Source organism: Piliocolobus tephrosceles, chromosome 17, assembly GCF_002776525.5.
Source record: "Piliocolobus tephrosceles isolate RC106 chromosome 17, ASM277652v3, whole genome shotgun sequence".
NCBI lineage: Eukaryota > Metazoa > Chordata > Mammalia > Primates > Cercopithecidae > Piliocolobus > Piliocolobus tephrosceles.
In genome coordinates, this window is record NC_045450.1 from 57,222,635 (window position 1) to 57,240,911 (window position 18,277).

Genomic DNA, 18,277 nt, shown 5'->3' on the forward strand with positions numbered 1-18,277 from the left:
AGCACTGCCCCAAGCGCACACACACCAAGCTGGGTCATGACAGCACCCAGGCTTGGCCAAAACTTTGCTCCAAAATTAGAGCAGGTGCTGGCAGTGCAGAGCGGCCGTGCAGTGGGAGCAGGCACTTCTGAACTTGCAGGGGCAGGGGGTACTTCCTGAGTCCCCAAGAGTGCAGGGATGCTCGGGTCTGCAGCTGTGGCTGGGCGGCTGCAGCTGCACCCAGGAGGGTGGGGCTCCCAACCTTCCACCTCAGAAGGGGGCAGGGTTCCCACCTGTTACTGGCTCCCACGGCTCAAGAGAGCACAACGCCCCGGCCACACCTCGCCCACTGCTGCCAGTGTCATGGCAGCAGCCACTCCCAGACAGGATGCTGCTGCCATCACTAATATTTTGAAGCTTTATGAAAGGTTTATATTCACAAGACCTTTCATGATTTTATAAATGTCAACATTTTCAATGTCCTTCCAGGTGAAGGCTGAAGCCTTTCAGTCTATCCTTATGTAAATGACTGAGTATCCATGGGATACCATTAGTACTCATGGGGTATCAGTGCTTTAGACTTCTCTGCAGCCATTCTGACACGGTTAGGGTAACATCTATAATAGCTGTTAAGCCACCAACACCTCCCTTCAAGGTAGGGTCAACAGCATATCCTTTCCCACTACTGACTTCTGTAAAACCAGTATTTCTCCAATAGCTTTGCATACATTATCTCATTTAATATTCATGACAGCTCTAAAGGAAATACTAAGTGGAGCACTGAGACTCAGAAACATTTGATGAAACAGGAAGAGTTGGGGTTATTCAAAGACAAAGTTTAACGAGAAGACAGCAAAAGTTTTAGACTCTTGATTCCAGGTGTTCTTTGTCATTCTCAGGTGCTTTCTTCACCTCGGTGAGACTGGAAAGCTTCGCTTCCCTTCAGATGTCAAAGAAGGGCTTGGCCTGGTCTGTCATCTCACAAGTCATCTATTATCTACTGGTCTGTTACTATGCCTTCATACAGGTGAGTCAATAATGTTAGATGTCAGCCTGGGCAACATGGCAAAACCTCATCTTTACCAGACTACAAAAATTCCCCAGGTCGGTGGCGTGCACCTGTGGTCCCAGCTGCTCGGGAGGCTGAGATGGGAGAATTGCTTGAGCCTGGGAGGCAGAGGTTGCAGTGAGCTAAGATCACGCCACTGTGCTTCAGCCTGGGTGACAGAGGAAGACCCTGTCTCAAAAATAATGATGATGATGATAGTATTAGATGTGAGAGATAAAGGTTGCCACATTTTATTTGGGAAGCTCTACAATGATGTGTTACTAGAATTATGGCTATGATTTTGGTCCTTTTCAGAAACCTGAATTCAGTTAAAGGTTGACTAGTTTCCCACCAAATAGAGTGGCTCTTTCAATTTTCAGGAGCTAAAGAATTAAGTCTATAGAAATAGTACTTTTGTAGTTTTTTTAGCCCTATATGAAGTAATACCAAGCAAGTATGATGAACAAAGAGCAAGCACTCAAAAATACAAATGATTGGCTCATGCCTGTAGTTCCCGCACTTTAGGGGGCCAAGGCAGGCAGATTACTTGAGGTTAGGAGTTCGAGACTAGCCTGGCCAACACGGAGAAATGCAGTCTCTACTAAAAATATAAAATTAGCTGGGTGTGGTGGCGCATGTCTATAGTCCTAGCTACTCGGGAGACTGAGGCAGGAGAATCACTTGAACCCGGGAGACGGAGGTTGGAGTGAGCTGAGATTGCGCAAATATACTTCAAGCAAAAGTATATTTGCTTGCAAATATACAAAACAAGCAAAACTCCCTCTCAAAAGAAAAAAAAAAAAGTGTCCAGGCACAGTGGCTCACGCCTTTAATCCCAACACTTTAGTAGGCCAAGGTAGATGGATCACCTGAGGTCAGGAGTTCAAGACCAGCCTGACCAATATGGTGAAGCCTGTTTCTGCTAAAAGTACAAAAATCAGTTGGGAGTGGTGGTGGGCTCCTATAGTCGCAACTACTCGGGAGGCTGAGGCAGGAGAATTGCTTGAACCTGGGAGGCAGAGGTTGCAATGAACCAAGATGGCACCACTGCATTCCAGCCTCGGTGACAAGAGTAAAACTCCGTCTCAAAAAAAAAAGAAAAATACAGATGATTACACTCAGAAGAAAATATATTTATGCCTTAAGCCAAACACAGTATTTTTTTCTCAGTCTCAGGCTTGATAACTAATTTAGAAACTTTGGCTGGGCATGGTGGCTCATGCCTGTAAACTTAGCACTTTGGGAGGCCGAGGTGGGCAGATCACTTGAAGCCAGGAGTTCAAGACTAGCCTGGGCAAAATGTCAAAACTCTTGTCTCTACAAAAAAAAAAAAAAAAAAAAGCTTAGCTGGGCGTGGTGGCATGTGCCTGTGGTCCCTGCTACTTGGGAGGCTGAGGTAGGAGGATTCCTTGAGCCTGAGCCTGGGAAGTTGAGGCTGCAGTGAGCTATGATCACACCACTGCACTCCAGCCTGGGCAGCAGAGCGAGACCCTGTCTCAAAGAAAGAAACTTTGGTATTTATTTTTAAGTGACAGTTTATGATCTCCAAGAAAAAGAATAAATGTATCCAATGGAAGTTGTATTCGAAGATAACTTTTCTGTAAGCAGCATTTCTGAAGACTACAGAGCTGAACTAAGACCATAACACATTTGTCCAAGTGAGATCTGATAAACGCCTGGCAGTGTGCTTTGCTCATAGACATCAGCTGCGTTCATCACACTTGAGCAGGGAGAGACCTAGTTAATCTCTCAGACAAGCAACAGTGACTGTGCTGTCTATGTTTAGGGTTGTCGGCTGAAACAGCAGAAGTGGAGGTTCTTCACTGGGAGAAGAAACATTCTGGACACAAGTATAATCCTCATTAGCTTCATCATCCTGGGGCTTGACATGAAGAGTATTTCTCTACTTAGGAAAAACATGGCACGATACCGTGATGACCAGGACAGGTGAGAGGAAGCCTGAGGGGCACAGCATGATCCTACCTCATGGCTCAAGTTTCCCGGTTATACACAAGTATTCTTTCAGACTCCCCTTCCTTCACTGCCCTACCAGATCTGTATTTGCATAATATTAGAGTTAAAATAGAACATGGACTCATGACCACAGCAGAGATAACAGTGAACTAGAAGCCATTTAACTGCTGGGCACATTGAAGAGCTCTTCTGTCTTCATTAGTGCTTAGCTATGTGCTTAAGGATAATGCATTTAAATTTCAGAAAGGCCTGGAATTGGTCATTATTTTGCCCTCTGGCGAAGGCATAAAGCCTAACGCAGGACAAATAATCCTTTAAATAAAACCACAACACATAGTCCATCCTTTAAAAGCAAAGGGAGCTGCTTTCTGGGTAGGGATGTTCATCTATTCACTCATCCACCTTCTCTGGGCACCTTCTCTGGTTTTTCCCATGGAGAGGAACATCTATGTTTCCCATGCCAAGTGGTGCTTCGCTAACCTTTTCGTCAGTTGCCAACAGCCTGGGCAGTGATCTGTGTAACTGTTCCTGAGGCATTGTTTCAAGTAGGCCTTATGGAGAGCAGTTTTATGCAGGCACAGCGGATCTGTGCACAGCACCAGTTGCTAGTGTCTGTGGGGCTCCTTCCGAGTAACCTGGTTGCTGCAACCTAAAATTATGGATATATCTCTCACAAAACAAAATCTAATTGCTGAGCAACACCCCTCACCTCTAGTCTACCTTCCATCATTTTGTTCTAAGCTTTATTGCACCTATTACAGCAATCCTGTACTGCAGAGAACACAGGATTAGTGTGCCACAGAGAACAGACCAGCAGCATGGCTCCTCTCTCTGGGCTGAGTTAATCTCCTTTTGAGAGGAGCGATTTGGCTCAGAGCGGTGCAGGAGGCTAGTTTTGCTTCCCAGGATGAATTTGGAATAAAGAAATCAGCTAGAGGTCACATTTTAAGGTTTCTTCGGCACAGATCCCAGTGCAATCTGCAACGGGTAGACCGCTTGAATAATCCATGGCCTTCTGTTATTCCCATATCCACAACTCACAGGAGGCCACACTAGAAAGCAGTTCTCACATCAACAAGCATTTGACCTCACCGGACTCAGGGCTGCCGCGCTCAGCATCAGGGGCGCTGGGGAAACCGTGGCATAGGCGCATGCTTCCTGCTCAGTAACTGTCAGCTTTCCTTGGTGCAGGTTTATCAGCTTCCACGAGGCAGTAAAAGTGAACTCTGCTGCGACTCACCTTGTGGGCTTCCTGGTTCTGCTGGCAACCGTTCAGTTATGGAACCTGCTGCGTCGTAGCCCCAGGCTGCGGGTCATCAGCAGGACACTGAGCCGAGCCTGGGACGAGGTGGTGGGCTTTCTGCTGGTCATCCTAATCCTGCTGACAGGCTGTGCCGTTGCCGTAAGCCCCCACGTTGCTGTCTCTCCTCCTTCGTGTGCTGTGGTCTTAGAACCGCATCACTTCCCATAGAAACGGTCGCAACACAGAAACCCGAGGTGGTAGAGTAGGAAAGCCAGGTTTTGTTCTAGTTCCATACTTAACTGGTATGATTTAAACCCACACGTTTGTCTCCTAAATGGGGATAAAACTTAGCTCACATGGTAATATAAAGGTCAAATAAATTATTATTATTATTTTATTTTTTATTTTTTTTTTATTTATTTATTTTTTTTTTTTGAGACGGAGTCTTGCTCTGTCGCCCAGGCTGGAGTGCAGTGGCCGGATCTCAGCTCACTGCAAGCTCCGCCTCCCGGGTTCACGCCATTCTCCTGCTTCAGCCTCCGGAGTAGCTGGGACTACAGGCGCCCGCCACCTCGCCCAGCTAGTTTTTTGTATTTTTTTAGTAGAGACGGGGTTTCACCGTGTTCGCCAGGATGGTCTCGATCTCCTGACCTCGTGATCCGCCCGTCTCGGCCTCCCAAGGTGCTGGGATTACAGGCTTGAGCCACCGCGCCCGGCCTAAAGGTCAAATAAATTTCTATGAAAACACTATGATATTACAAAGGAAGTTTATTCTTTTGGCATAATTTGGCCACAAGGAATTTCTTTCCGTTCCATTGGTTCTATGTTGACCACATTGCCAGGCACCTCAGCACAGAAAGATGTGCGCTTGGCTTGCACTAACTGGCCTTTCTCCTTCTGCTCAGTTTAACCTGCTGTTTGGATGCAGCATCTCTGACTACCGGACATTTTTCAGCTCAGCAGTGACTGTTGTTGGTCTCCTGATGGGAATTTCTCACCAAGAGGAGGTAAAAATAATAATTTGTTTCCTCACAGAATTCTATTTAATATGTTGAACAAGGAAAATTGGGGTGTCCTTAGGAAAACAGCCCCCTACTGTAGACTGCACACTGGAAAGGGGGAAAATTTCAGTCCTTTGCTCTTCTGCTTTAAGGTACTGCCTATGCACACAGCATTTACATGGCTGTTGCTTTCAGAAATCTGCCCTTTCCTAAACACTCAGTCCCTCCTTCCTCACTTCTTGTGTCCTTAATCTTATTGGCAAAGGACACTGGGACGAGCAGATTACCATGATTCTCTGCTTCTCAATGGCCCTTTGAAAGTGCATTAACAGTGTAAGGTAAGTTGGTTCAAGCCATGAGAGGCCAAGAAGGGGAGGACTGCTTGAGGCTAAGAATTTGAGACCAGCCTGGGCAACACAGTGAGACTCTGTCTCTACTAAAAATAAAAAATAAAAATTAGCCAGGTGTGGTGGCATGCACCTGTAGTCCTAGCCACTCAAGAGGCTGAGGAGAGAGAATTCTGTGAGCCCAGGAGTTGGAGGCTACAGTGAGCCATGATCATGCCACTGTACTCCAGACCCTATGTCTATTTAAAAAAAAAAAAAAAGGCCAGGTCTGGTGGCTTACACCTGTAATCCCAATACTTTGGGAGGCTGAGGCCAGCGGATCACTTCTGAGGTCAGGAGTTCAAGACCAGTCTGGCCAACATGGTGAAACCCCGTCTACTAAAACCACAAAAAAGAGCCAGGTGTGGTGGTGCACACTTGTAATCCCAGCTGCTCAGGAGGCTGATGCAAGAGAATCACCCTAACCTGGGAGGCAGAGGTTGCAGTGAGCTGAGATTGTGCCACTGCACTCCAGCCTGGGCAAGAGAGTGAGACTGTGTCTCAAAAACAAAACAAAGTGACACAATGGAAGTGACAAAGAATTAGGAAAAACCTGCCATTTAAGCAGTGAAAGTGGCAAGATTTTGATCATGGTTGATCATTCTGATGATCTAGAATTCCAAAATTACTAATAACCCCAGAATGAAAATATTGGAAAGGTAACAGTAAAAAAATAACACACATCTTAAAATACAGGAGAAAAGTCAGGCATGGTAGCATGTACCTGTAGTTCCAGTTACTTAGGAGGCCAAAGTGAAAAGATTGCTTGAGCTCAGGAGTGAGGCTGCAGCCATGATTGTGCCACCGCCCTCTGAGCAAGACTGTCTCCCACAGAAAGCCACAAACTGTTATAACAACTATTTTATGTAGCATTTACACTATATTAGGTACTAGAGGTAATCTAAAGATTATTTCAAGTATAGGAGAGATGTATATAGGGTTTATGCAACTACTATGCCATTTTTAAAATGGAACTTTCTAGGCTGGGCACAGTGCCTCATGCCTGTAATCCCAGCACTCTGGAAGGCCAAAGGTGTGGCTGATCACTTGAGGTCAGGAGTTCAAGACCAACCTGGCCTACATGGTGAAACCCCGTCTCTATTAGAATACAAAAATTAGCCAGGCATGGTGGCAGGCACCTGTAATCCCAGCCACTCGGGAGGCTGAGTCAGGAGAATCGCTTGAACCTGGGAAGTGGAGGTTGCAGCGAGCCAAGATCACACCACTGCACTCCAGCCTAGGTGACAGAGCTAGACCCTGTCTCAAAAAACAAACAAACAAACAAGGTGAGTGGGGAAGACACTTTCTTAACCTGTAGGGAAGCTTGCAATAAACAAAAAAAATAATAGGCCGGGCGTGGTGGCTCACACCTGTAATCCCAGCACTTTGGGAGGCCGAGGCGGGTGGATTACAAAGTCAGAAGATCAGAAGACCATCCTGGCTAACACGGTGAAACCGTGTCTCTACTAAATATACAAAAAATTAGCTGGGCGTGGTGGCAGGTGCCTGTAATTCCAGCTACTCAGGAGGCTGGGAGCTTGCAGTGAGCTAACATCGTGCCACTGCACTCCAGCCTGGGAGACAGAGCAAGATTCCATCTCAAAAATAGTAATAACATAATAACAATAATAAAAACAAGGGACTTAAGCATCCTCAGATTTTGGTACCTGTGGGGGCCCTGGAGCCAATCTCTCTCAGATACTGAGGGACAATTCTAACTGCTATTTTGGCTAACTAGGCTGTTCTGTTGTGGTCCTAGCTCCAATAACTAGGGGATGAGCCTTCACCACTGGAGCACTTCATATCCTAAAGCTGTGAAGGAAGTAATCAGAATAACAAACTTGTGCTAACACCTGCTTTTTGGGGAAAAAAGCGAACTTTTCTGCTTTGGATGTAATGGTACATAAAAATAGAGTAAAAATAGAGTAAACATAAAAATAAAGAGTAAAAAACATAAAAAATAAAAAGTAAAAAACAGAAAATTAAAAAGAGTAAACAGAGTAAAATTGTACATAAAAATAAACTGATTGGAAAAAAAAGTCTTGTAGCACAAACGGAGATTGCCCACATTATCTGGTTGACCTGAAATTGTTATAAGTATTTTTAAGTAGGTTACAGTTTGGTGCTTAAAAATATTTTGTCATACAGGAGATTGCCATCAGGGTGTTGTTTATTATAATCATCCCCTCTGTTGGGATATTTTTAAACAGTGCCTAGTGGCAACTATTAATAGGCCAATACCAAGGGAAAATAAATACCATTTGTTGAGAACATCTAAATTTTTAAAAACTGTTATGGGAACCATTTTAGGAAGCCCAGAACTTGGTATTTACTTATGCAGAAAAGAAAGGCAGAACTCAATGCTTATACCTTTAAAAATGACAATGGAAAAAAAGAAGTACTATAAAGCCAGTTTTCTGTGGCCAATCTGTTAACTTTTATTGGAATGCTCCTGTGTTTAGGGTTGTAGTTTCTTGATATGGCAGAGACAGTTTGCATTCTCATTTCCGGCATGCATTTATTCTTTCAATGTTTGTGACCCCCCTTTTAGCTTCCATGAGTAGATGTATTTTCTGGAATTGCCAAAATTCATGTGACATTTGAATCATTTCCAATTCCACTGCGACTCACCTGTTTTTTTGTGAAAGCCCTGTAGTCAAAATTATCTTAACCTCCTTAAAATGCTCTTCTGTCCATTTAAAAGTATTTTCCTTCTTAGTATCTTTGTGCCTCTCTCCCTAAGTTTCTGTTGGATAAGCTTTTCTTCTGGAAAGATCCCAAACGTCAGCATGTAGCTTATGTCTGTAAAGTAGAAACTAAATTGTCAGTCACTGAAAGTATTCTTACTCTTTTCCCAGGTTATTGATTTAGACCCAGTCCTGGGCACCTTTCTGATCCTCACCAGTATCATCTTGATGGTACTTGTGGTAATTAATCTTTTTGTTTCTGCCATTCTCATGGCCTTTGGAAAAGAAAGAAAGTTGCTTAAGGTAGGTAACTAAAAGATAAACTAGCATGCTGTTATATCACTGGGAACGCTCCACCGTAACTGCCCCTAAGATTACAGGCTGACATAACTTAGAATGCACAGTTATCATATTCCCTTTATTAGTTTCAAAAGCTCTGCCAGCTATCTTCCTAGGAAACCCAATTTATAAGGCTACATAATATTCTATAGCCACTGTCCTATAAATAGCTGGCTCTCAACCATTGATTAGTGGAAACACTCCAATGCCTGACTGTAAATTATCAAAGAAATATATCTTTACTATACATTTACTAATTTAAAAAAAAATCTTTGGTACTTTTTTCACTCCAGTATTAGCAGTAATTTTAATTTTCTCACTTTTCTCTTCTCGTCTTCAATACTCAGAAAGAAGTTGCACTGATAGATATGCTGCTACAGAAGCTCTCAAATTTGTTAGGTATCAGTCGGCCCCAAAAAACCTCATCTGAGCAAGCAGCCACGACAGCAATGGGCACTGACACTGAAGTTATAGATGAACTACCTTAATCCTGTTATCTCCTGTTTGGCTATTTCCTAGCATATTACTACTTATCTTTGCATGGCATAGCTTTAAAATTATAATATACTTTGTTTTTAATTCTGTAAGTTAGGAATCAAAATCCCCTTGGTCCCAAGTCCTTACTTACGGATCTTGGCACTGTCAAGACAGGATTAACAATGCAAGAATACTACGAGACAAACTAGCTCTGCTGCCAAACAGCAAGTAACAGAACACTCATCACCCGTGGCCCAGGATGGCTGTGGGAAATGACGGAGTCAGAATTGAGCTCACTGCAACTTACTAAAAACAAACATTCAAGGATGAGGCATGGCAGATGCGGAGCCCTGCCATGGAGGAGGACAAAGCAAATTCAGATGCTATCTGGGCTATCTAAACACAGATCAAAATGAGCCCTGCACTGCTCCAGCAATCCTGACAGTAAGGGCTGGTTTACATGGATCACTTGGTTAAAATATTCTCCACTAAAATCCAGATGTATATACTTCATCATCTGACCAAATAGTAAAGAAAGCAGGACACAGGATCTTTAACTTTATTAGCAGCTACTGAGCTACAGAATACAAACCAACTGAAAACATTAAAGGCTGCCTGAAGCAGGTATGTACAGGTATACTACACAGAAGCAAAAGCTGTATCATCCAATCCCAAAGCCACCCCTGTGGGGAAGGATGACCTTAGCTATGGGCCAAAGGAGTACAGAAGTTACAACATGAGAGTCCCATCCATCCAGGAAAGCAGTGAACAACTACAGCCACATGGGCACCAAAAATTTATCTGAGATTAGTTTTAAAGGTTCCATGAATCAAAGTTTTCAAATGAAAACAGGTACCCCTCTTTTCCTGTAGACTTTCCAGCTCACTACCCAAAAGACTTGAGTACTTCTATTAAGGCAGCTGGAAGCCCACCCTAGACTTGAATGGCAACTTGTCCTTTCTCTGCCAGTAATGCAATCCAACAGAATATTCTACGGGGAAAACAATTTCCACAGTGCCGCCCTCTGGTACAAGGGAAACACAGCACTCAAAGCAAAAAGGCCACAGAGGGCTCCCTGAGAATCCAGTACAACTAAGCGAGGCCTTCAACTGTGGAGACAAACTTTGCAACTGGATCCCGGTGGGACAGTGTCCTGCGGCAAGGAGTAGTGTATATGCCAATGAGAGGGCCCAGCTTCCAGGAACAGTTACAATGGTGTCCTGAGTCACTTTCTCTCTCCCACTTGCATTCGAGAGTGAGAAAATACACACTGTGGCCTTGATTCTCACAATCTCCCTGTACAGAGAGGTTTGTTTCTAAGTCTGGAACCTCAACACGAGGCTGGGATGCTTCATGACGTGCTCTCTCCCACTGTCCAGCCATCTTTGGTGGTCTCCCCACAGTACTTCCTCATCCTCTCACGCTCCTGTGGAGGGACCATGGGACAGGCCAGGGGGAAACCTGGGATCACTCTGACAGGAAACGGACAAGCACAGCTGCCAGGAGTCAGCTGCTCCGGCCTCAGTCTCCAGTTGTTAGTCTCAGGATCAACAGAGAACTGGAAAGCAGCAGAATCTGGAGGAGCAGGAAGAGAGCCCAGAGGAGGAGTGTTGTGCTCAGTGACAGTTAACAGATGAAACGGAATTTCATGGAGATTCTTTGTTACAAGGAGAAACTGCTCAGTCTCAATTCCCAGAATGTGAAAGTTGCCTGGTTTTAAGAGACTTATGTTTTCTTTTTCAGCTCTTCAAACCTTCGGGAAAGATCATCAAAGTCAATGTCTTCAGATGCTGAGGTGCTGGCACCAGCAGATGCAGTTGGTAGTGTGTCTGGCACAGATGGCAACTCTGGTAGGACAAAGTTGTCATAGTTATCCGCAGGTCTGGAAGGAAGCTTTGCAGAGGCTTCTGGCTTGGGTCCAGGACCTAATTAGGGCAAGGAGCACAATGTTACAAAACACCAGAGAAATGACTCAGATCCCCTTTGGCAGTAAAAATAAAATGATCAAAATACAGAAGAAAACCTTAGTTCAAGAACTTTGAGTCTCGCTCCTGTCACCCAGGCTGGAGTGCAGTGGTGTGATCTCAGCTCACTGCAACCTCTGCCTCCTGGGTTCAAGCGATTCTCCTGCCTCAGCCTCCTGAGTAGCTGGGATTAAGGCGCACGCCACCACACCCAGCTAATTTTTGTATTTTTAGTAGAGATGGGGCTTCACCATGTTGGCCAGGCTGGTCTTGAACTCTTGATCTCAAGTGATCCACACACCTCAGTCTCCCAAAGTGCTGGGATTACAGGTGTGAGCCACCACACCTGGCTAAAGAAATTTTATTTCTGAAGGCTAATAAACACTTGAATGACAGTTAACATCTACAGTTTCTTTTTTTTTTTTTTTTTTTTGAGACGGAGTCTTGCTGTGTTGCCCAGGCTGGAGTGCAGTGGCGTGATCTCGGCTCACTGCAAGCTCCGCCTCCCAGATTCACGCTATTCTCCCGCCTCAGACTCCAGAGTAGCTGGGACTACAGGGGCCCGCCACCTCGCCTGGCTAGTTTTTTATATTTTTAGTAGAGACGGGGTTTCACTGTGTTAGCCAGGATGGTCTCGATCTCCTGACCTCGTGATCTACCCGCCTCGGCCTCTCAAAGTGCTGGGATTACAGGCTTGAGCCACCACGCCCGGCCACATCTACAGTTTCTAATTAGAGTTGAATGCTACCTGTTTTACTTTCCTGTGGTGAGAAAAAAGTTTAAGGGAAATCAAAGTGGGATACATGTGGCCACATCCACAGAGCAATCAACTGTTCCCTTTCATAAGGTCTGCTCCTTTACCAACCAAGTCCAAGGAGTGATAATAGGATTCTGCTAGAACAAACATTGCTTCCTTAAGAACCAACATTCTTTAGGGATTGAGGGGCAAAGTTTTTTTAAAGGAATATAATGTCCAAGTTATCTGATATAACAGTCTGGTTTCTGCAAGTTCTAGAATCAGGAAAATTAAATTACAAAAAAATCAAAATAGTGCTCTGACTCTGGAGGGAAGGGCAGAGTTGACTGGAAAAAGGGAACTTTGAGGTAAGAGTAACATTGCATACCTTGATCAGAGAGTGGAATTTGTGTATACACTTAAAATCTATGAGTTTTTTTTTTTTTTAATGTAAATTATATCTCCATAAGACAACTGTCTAATTTTATTTATTTATTTTTTGAGACGGAGTCTCACTCTTGCCCAGGCTGGAGTACAGTGGCACAATCTCAGCTCACTGCAACCTCCGCCTCCCGGGTTCAAGCGATTCTTCTGCCTCAGCTTCCTGAGTAGCTGGGATTACAGGCACCCACCACCACCACGCCCAGCTATTGTGTGTATTTTTAGTAGAGACAGGGTTTCACCATGTTGACCAGGCTGGTTTTGAACACCTGACCTCAGATGATCCGCCCATCTCGGCCTCCCAAAGTGCTGGGATTACAGGTGTGAGCCACCGCGCCTGGCCTCTAATTTTAAAAGTATTCTTCCCTCTGGTTTTTGCTGGTAGGTAGTATCTTAATTTTTGTTTTTTAAGACAGGGCCTCACTTTGTCACCCAGGCACCCAGGCTGGAGTACAATGATAGCTCACTGTAACCTTGAACTCCTAGGCTTTTTTTTTTTTTGAGACGGAGTCTCGCTCTGCCGCCCAGGCTGGAGTGCAGTGGCCGGATGTCAGCTCACTGCAAGCTCCGCCTCCCGGGTTTACGCCATTCTCCTGCCTCAGCCTTCCGAGTAGCTGGGACTACAGGCGCCCGCCAAATCGCCCGGCTAGTTTTTTGTATTTTTTAGTAGAGATGGGGTTTCACCATGTTAGCCAGGATGGTCTCGATCTCCTGACCTCGTGATCCGCCCGTCTCGGCCTCCCAAAGTGCTGGGATTACAGGCTTGAGCCACCGCGCCCGGCCACTCCTAGGCTTAAGAATGCCTCTTGAGTAGCTGTGATCACAGGTCCACACCACCAAGCTGGGTTTTTAAAAATTTTTTGTGGAAACAAGGATCTTGCCCAGGCAGGTCTCAAACTCCTGGCCTCAAGTGATCCTCCTGCCTCAACTTCCCAAAGTGCTTGGATTACAAATGTGAATCACCATACCTGGCCAGTACTTTTTTAAATTGAGTAGATAGCTACATGAACATGTTTGCTTTGTAAAATACACTGAGCTGGCCAGGCATGGTGGCTCATGCCTATAATCTCGGCACTTTGGAAGGCTGAGGCGGGCAGATCACGAGGTCAGGAGTTCAAGACCAGCCTGACCAACGTGCTTAAACCCCGTAAACTAAAAATACAAAAATTAGCTGGGTGTGGTGGTGTGCACCTATAACCCAGCTGATACTCAGGAGACTAAGGCAGAATAGCTTGAACCCGGGAGGTGGAGGTTGCAGAGTCAATACACTCCAGCCTGGGCAACAGAGCCAGATTCCATCGCAAAAAAAAAAAAGAAAAACTGAGCTATACACTTAGCATTTGTACTTACTTTCTCCTCGACATCTCTTTAATGCCCCAACTTAAAATTTGGTATTTTGAGGCACAATGGAAGTTGAAGCAGCAATAACATAAAGAAGTCATGCATGACTGAAAGAAACCAGAAGGATAAAAAAGAATAGTGATACCACTGACAAAGAGGGAACATGGGAGCTTCTTTAGGGCTAGGGACGGTCTTTTATCTTTGGAAGCAGGATATCCTGAGTTCTATTTTAGCATTTGGGAAGAGAACAGGGCATGTAAATAGAATTCCATGGACTTGGAAACAGTCTCTAAGGGAGGAACAATGAAAAATGAGAAAACAGCAGAGGGTTCAGCACTGAGCCCTGAAGGTTTCTGATTGACACTACTCACCAACAATCTGTGCAGAAGAGATATTCTTATCAGCATTAACGTCATCGACCTGAAACACACAGATTGTTACCAGAGGAAACAGCAATGGCATCACTGGAGAAAGTACTGGTATAAGCCCCTGTGTTTCCAAAAGCTAAGGTGCTCACCAAATACAACAGAGGCTGTTCCAAAGAAACTGCCCCTGCATTTCTTCCAATCCTTTGATTGGAAGATACCATGTTGAACTCCTTTGATTTTCATCGAGACAGGGTCTTGTTCTGTCACCCAGGCTGAAGTGCAGTGGTACAATCACGGCTCACCACAGCCTCCACTTCCTGGGCTCCAGCCATTGCCCCACCACAACCTCCCGCATAGCTGGGACCACAGGTGTGCAGCACTATGCGTGGCCAATTTTTGTATTTTGGGTAGAGACAGGGTTTTGCCATGTTGCCCAGGCTGGTCTCGAACGCCTGCCTAAGCCTCCCGAACTGCTGGGATTACAGGCGCGAGCCACCACACCCAGCCCCATGTTGAACTCTTAACTGCCAAGCAGAGAAAAGGAAAATCCTTACTACACTATGACAACTTTAATGATACTTTCACCTTTGGGCAAAGGGAAAGCATTCCTGAATATATCTGTAAGAACCAAGTCCTCAAATAATGATGAAGATTTTTGACCTCATTCCTACAAACAGCTGTGGGTTATGCTCCGTTGCATGCAAAACCAAAGCATAAGAAAAACTCAGGCCCAAGGTAGAACACATCAGCTACAGATGGGAACCAAAGCAAAGAACAGAAAGCAAGCTCAGGGACAGGAAGATCTTCTTAGATGAGTAATTTACATAGCAAATGCCACACCAATTTGTTTCTCAGTAAAATACTAGATGGAGATAGGTCTCAAAAGGCCTACAGTAACTGAATAAACAAGGCTGGTCAAAAACCAGTAACCTAAACCACCTACAGTTAGAGGTATTAGCTATTCTTTAGCAAGTTTTAACTAGAATACTAAAATGTGAAATCAATGCTATCGGCCGACATGTAACTGGACATTTCTGATTATTCCTTTACATGTGTTAACATGTAAGACTAATATTTTAATAATGATACTTTAGCATCACAACTATATCAGCTCAATGTGAGTATCCGCCTAGTCAGTCAAAACAACTGGTTAAGTGCCCTCATAGAGCACTACAACTTTCTAAGAAATCTGTAGTTCCTTCCTGATTCCTGGCTTAATTGCAGACAAAGCATTGCTACCAATGATACTGCCATCACCACCATTCCCCATTTCCAGGGTAGTGTTATAAAGCAACATAAGACTCCCAAAGCAAAAACGATGACAGTACTAGGAGTTGATCAAAACTCTGCCTTCCCTGTGGTCATTATTTTGCTCCCTCTTCATGGCATTCTCTCTCCTGTTGCTTATAAAACAGGCTCAGGCACTTACAGATTCGTACGATGGGGGAGTTGCTGGTATCTGAGGTGGATGAATATTGGGAAAGGCCTGAAAAGTCCCCATTGGCAATCCATTGAAATCTGACTGTAAGAGGAGAAAGGCAACATCAGAGACACTGTCTCCAGTTTGCAATCTCGAAGGTTTGAGTATTGGAAGGGAGAAATAAATACATGTATATTCCCATACTAAATATATATAAATATTCAAGATCCTTAAAAATGCCCAAACACCACATGTGGTCAGGATTCCAGATTTATAAAGATCTATAGCCAAAGGCTATTTAATCAAGTGCTTCAGTGTTTACAAGGGAAAACTCTAATGAGACTTTCTTACTAGCAATGACCATCTTATCTACAAAGGTTTTTCTGCCTGATAATAATTGGTGGTTTATTCATTTGTGGAAAAAGCTACTAGTATGACTATAACATATCCCAAAGATATTCAGTAAACCTATATGAAAAGTGTTTTTCTGGCACCATCTCTATAGATTTTCCTACAGCTGAACTAAAAGATCTTCTTTGAATCCAATGATTTTTTTCCCCACAAGATGACTGCCAGCTAATACCAAATGTTCTTACTGCTGACTGCTCCTGACAACCTACAATTCCTGAGTGTATTCACAGAGCCAACTTGTCATCCTCTATAACATTTTCTAAAGCTCACACCCACACCTATGTATACTTACTGGTCCCTTTGGCAGTGGATATGAGAAAGGCGTATTTGCAGATGGCATGGGCATGGGCATTGGCACCGTTCCATCAGGTCCACCAACTGGTGCTATGAACCCACCACCCCCTCCTCTTCCAGGGCCTCCTTTCTTCACATCATCTGTGAATCCAACATCAATAAGATCGGTATCTACCCCAGGAGGAGCTTCTGCCTGAGACAAAAAGAGAAACCCATGTCATTAACACATGTCCAAGACCAGGTTCCCCAGAAAGCGTACTCAGATGGAGATTAGCATGAAGCAAGTTTACTGGAGTGCTTCTGAGATCACCACGTGTGAGGGAAAAGGCGGCAGAGTTACGTGGAAGGAGAAGTTGGGCTGCAATACAGTCACAACAAAGGCCTCAGCCAATTAATTCCCCAATGACTTCTGCAGCTGGAATGGACCTGATGGTGTCTCCAACTGGGGGGGTAATAGGGATGTCTGAGCAGTACACACCAAAGCATACACCAGACCCCACTGACCTTAACTGGTGGATGATTTTATTTTATGTATTTATTTTTTGAGATGGAGTCTCGCTGTCGCCCAGACTGGAGTGCAGTGGCGTGATTTCGGCTCACTGCGAGCTCCTCTGCCTCCTGGATTCACATCATTCTCCTGCTTCAGCCTCCCAATTAGTTGGGACTACAGGCACCCGCCACCACGCCCGGCTAATTTATTCTATTTTTAGTAGAGACAGGGGTTTCACCGTGTTAGCCAGGATGGTCTCAATCTCCTGACCTCATGATCCACCCGCCTCAGCCTCCCAAAGTGCTGGGATTACAGGCGTGACCCACTGTGCCTGGCCAACTGCTGGATGATTTTTTATCCCTGTATCCTCAGCTTTCTGTGCACTACCTGACACACGGTGGGTACCGAGTAAACGTTTCAGGAACTGTTTGGGCCTTGGGGCATTTCTTGCTATCTACAGGAGGTTTCTCAATTCTGAAGTTCACCAAAAAGTAGCAATAATAGTGCCATTTTACATTTGTATCAAGGTTTGGACCTTCTCAGTGTTGTTATTCATCTAATTCCTTAAGTTCAGTTCCCTGTGAGATATGCAGGATTTATTGTCAAAAAGCTAACTGGACAAAGGCTTAAACTCACAAATTTAAGTTAATGCTAAGAATATGGATTTTTTTTTTTTTCAAAGAAGGTCATACCTACAAATTCATTTTTCTTTGTATTCTGGGATAAACTTACCATGACCACAGAGTCAGGTTCATAGGGTACATTGTAATTCTTGGCAATTTCAATCAGGTATCTCTCCACCAGGATTTTGGGTGGGGCTTCCACACTCAGCTTGTGCATTAGCTGTAAGTAAAAAGTAAGATGCATCTATACCAACCAGCCTAATCCTAACCTCACTATGCAAAGTTAGCTCCTCTCATTTTACAGGTAACATTGAGGAAAAAAAGGTTGAGCAGTTAAATTTTTTTCAGAGTCACAAGACACATCAGAGCACCCAAGTCTCTTCACATTCTCATTACACATGACCCAGATGCTGGTAAAAGACAAGACTGCTGCCTTCCACAGTTCAATTCATCCACCACCCTCCCCACCTCACTTCCATCCTGCACAAACGACATGAGGCATACAAAGTGGGGAAGTGGAGTCAGGAAAGACAGCAACCAGAGGAACTCAGCAGGTGTAAGGATTGGACCACACTGCCAGCCACACAGCTGAAATGTGAAACCCTATACTGAGCCATACAGTGGTACCCACTAGAATTGCCACAGGCAATACAATAAACTGCTCCCACATACTGCTTTCATGTTTACCAACTATGTTCATTACCCTGTCATTCACAGTTCCAATCTGGTTGGTCCTACATAGCTTGCCATATTCCTTGCTATACTTGGCACAGAGCTGATCAGCAACCTAAAAAGAAAAAGGATAGTAAATAAAAATAGAGACCACTCCAACAGACTGCTCTATGCTTCCTCCTGGCAACAGTAAACATGCGTCTATTACAAGATTTCCAAAACACTGGAGTCTGCAAAACCTTAAGGGGTACACATTAATCCACTATTTGTTCATCCATCCATCCATCCATCCATCCATCCATCCATCCAATGAGCAGCACTCAAGTGCCAAACACTATCATGAGTGTTATACAATATAAATAAAAGGAACAAAATAGATACTG

At 44.4% G+C, this 18,277-nt stretch overlaps 2 protein-coding genes across 8 annotated transcripts in view; one reads left to right on the forward strand and one right to left on the reverse strand.

Annotated features, from left to right (window-relative positions):
- PKD1L3 (polycystin 1 like 3, transient receptor potential channel interacting) overlaps nt 1-9,145 on the forward strand; it is an 88,500-nt gene extending 79,355 nt beyond the window's left edge. The window contains 6 exon segments of the mRNA XM_026456486.1: nt 879-1,006; nt 2,814-2,974; nt 4,193-4,403; nt 5,150-5,251; nt 8,490-8,621; nt 9,005-9,145. Coding sequence (XP_026312271.1) covers nt 879-1,006; nt 2,814-2,974; nt 4,193-4,403; nt 5,150-5,251; nt 8,490-8,621; nt 9,005-9,145 — 875 coding nt within the window.
- Nucleotides 9,146-9,677: 532 nt separating this feature from the next.
- The window catches only part of IST1 (IST1 factor associated with ESCRT-III), a 37,310-nt gene continuing 28,710 nt past the window's right edge, over nt 9,678-18,277 (reverse strand). For 5 of the 7 annotated variants that reach the window (XM_023210326.3, XM_023210327.3, XM_023210325.3 and 2 more), the window contains 6 exons: nt 17,926-18,009; nt 17,332-17,442; nt 16,108-16,302; nt 15,414-15,506; nt 13,988-14,036; nt 9,678-11,059 (listed from right to left, as the gene is read on the reverse strand). In XM_023210326.3, the coding sequence (XP_023066094.1) occupies nt 10,860-11,059; nt 13,988-14,036; nt 15,414-15,506; nt 16,108-16,302; nt 17,332-17,442; nt 17,926-18,009 (732 nt within the window). In that variant the 3' untranslated portion in view covers nt 9,678-10,859. The remainder of the gene's footprint in view (nt 11,060-13,987; nt 14,037-15,413; nt 15,507-16,107; nt 16,303-17,331; nt 17,443-17,925; nt 18,010-18,277) is intronic. The other 2 variants (XM_023210324.2, XM_031934428.1) reach the window with 2 other exon arrangements.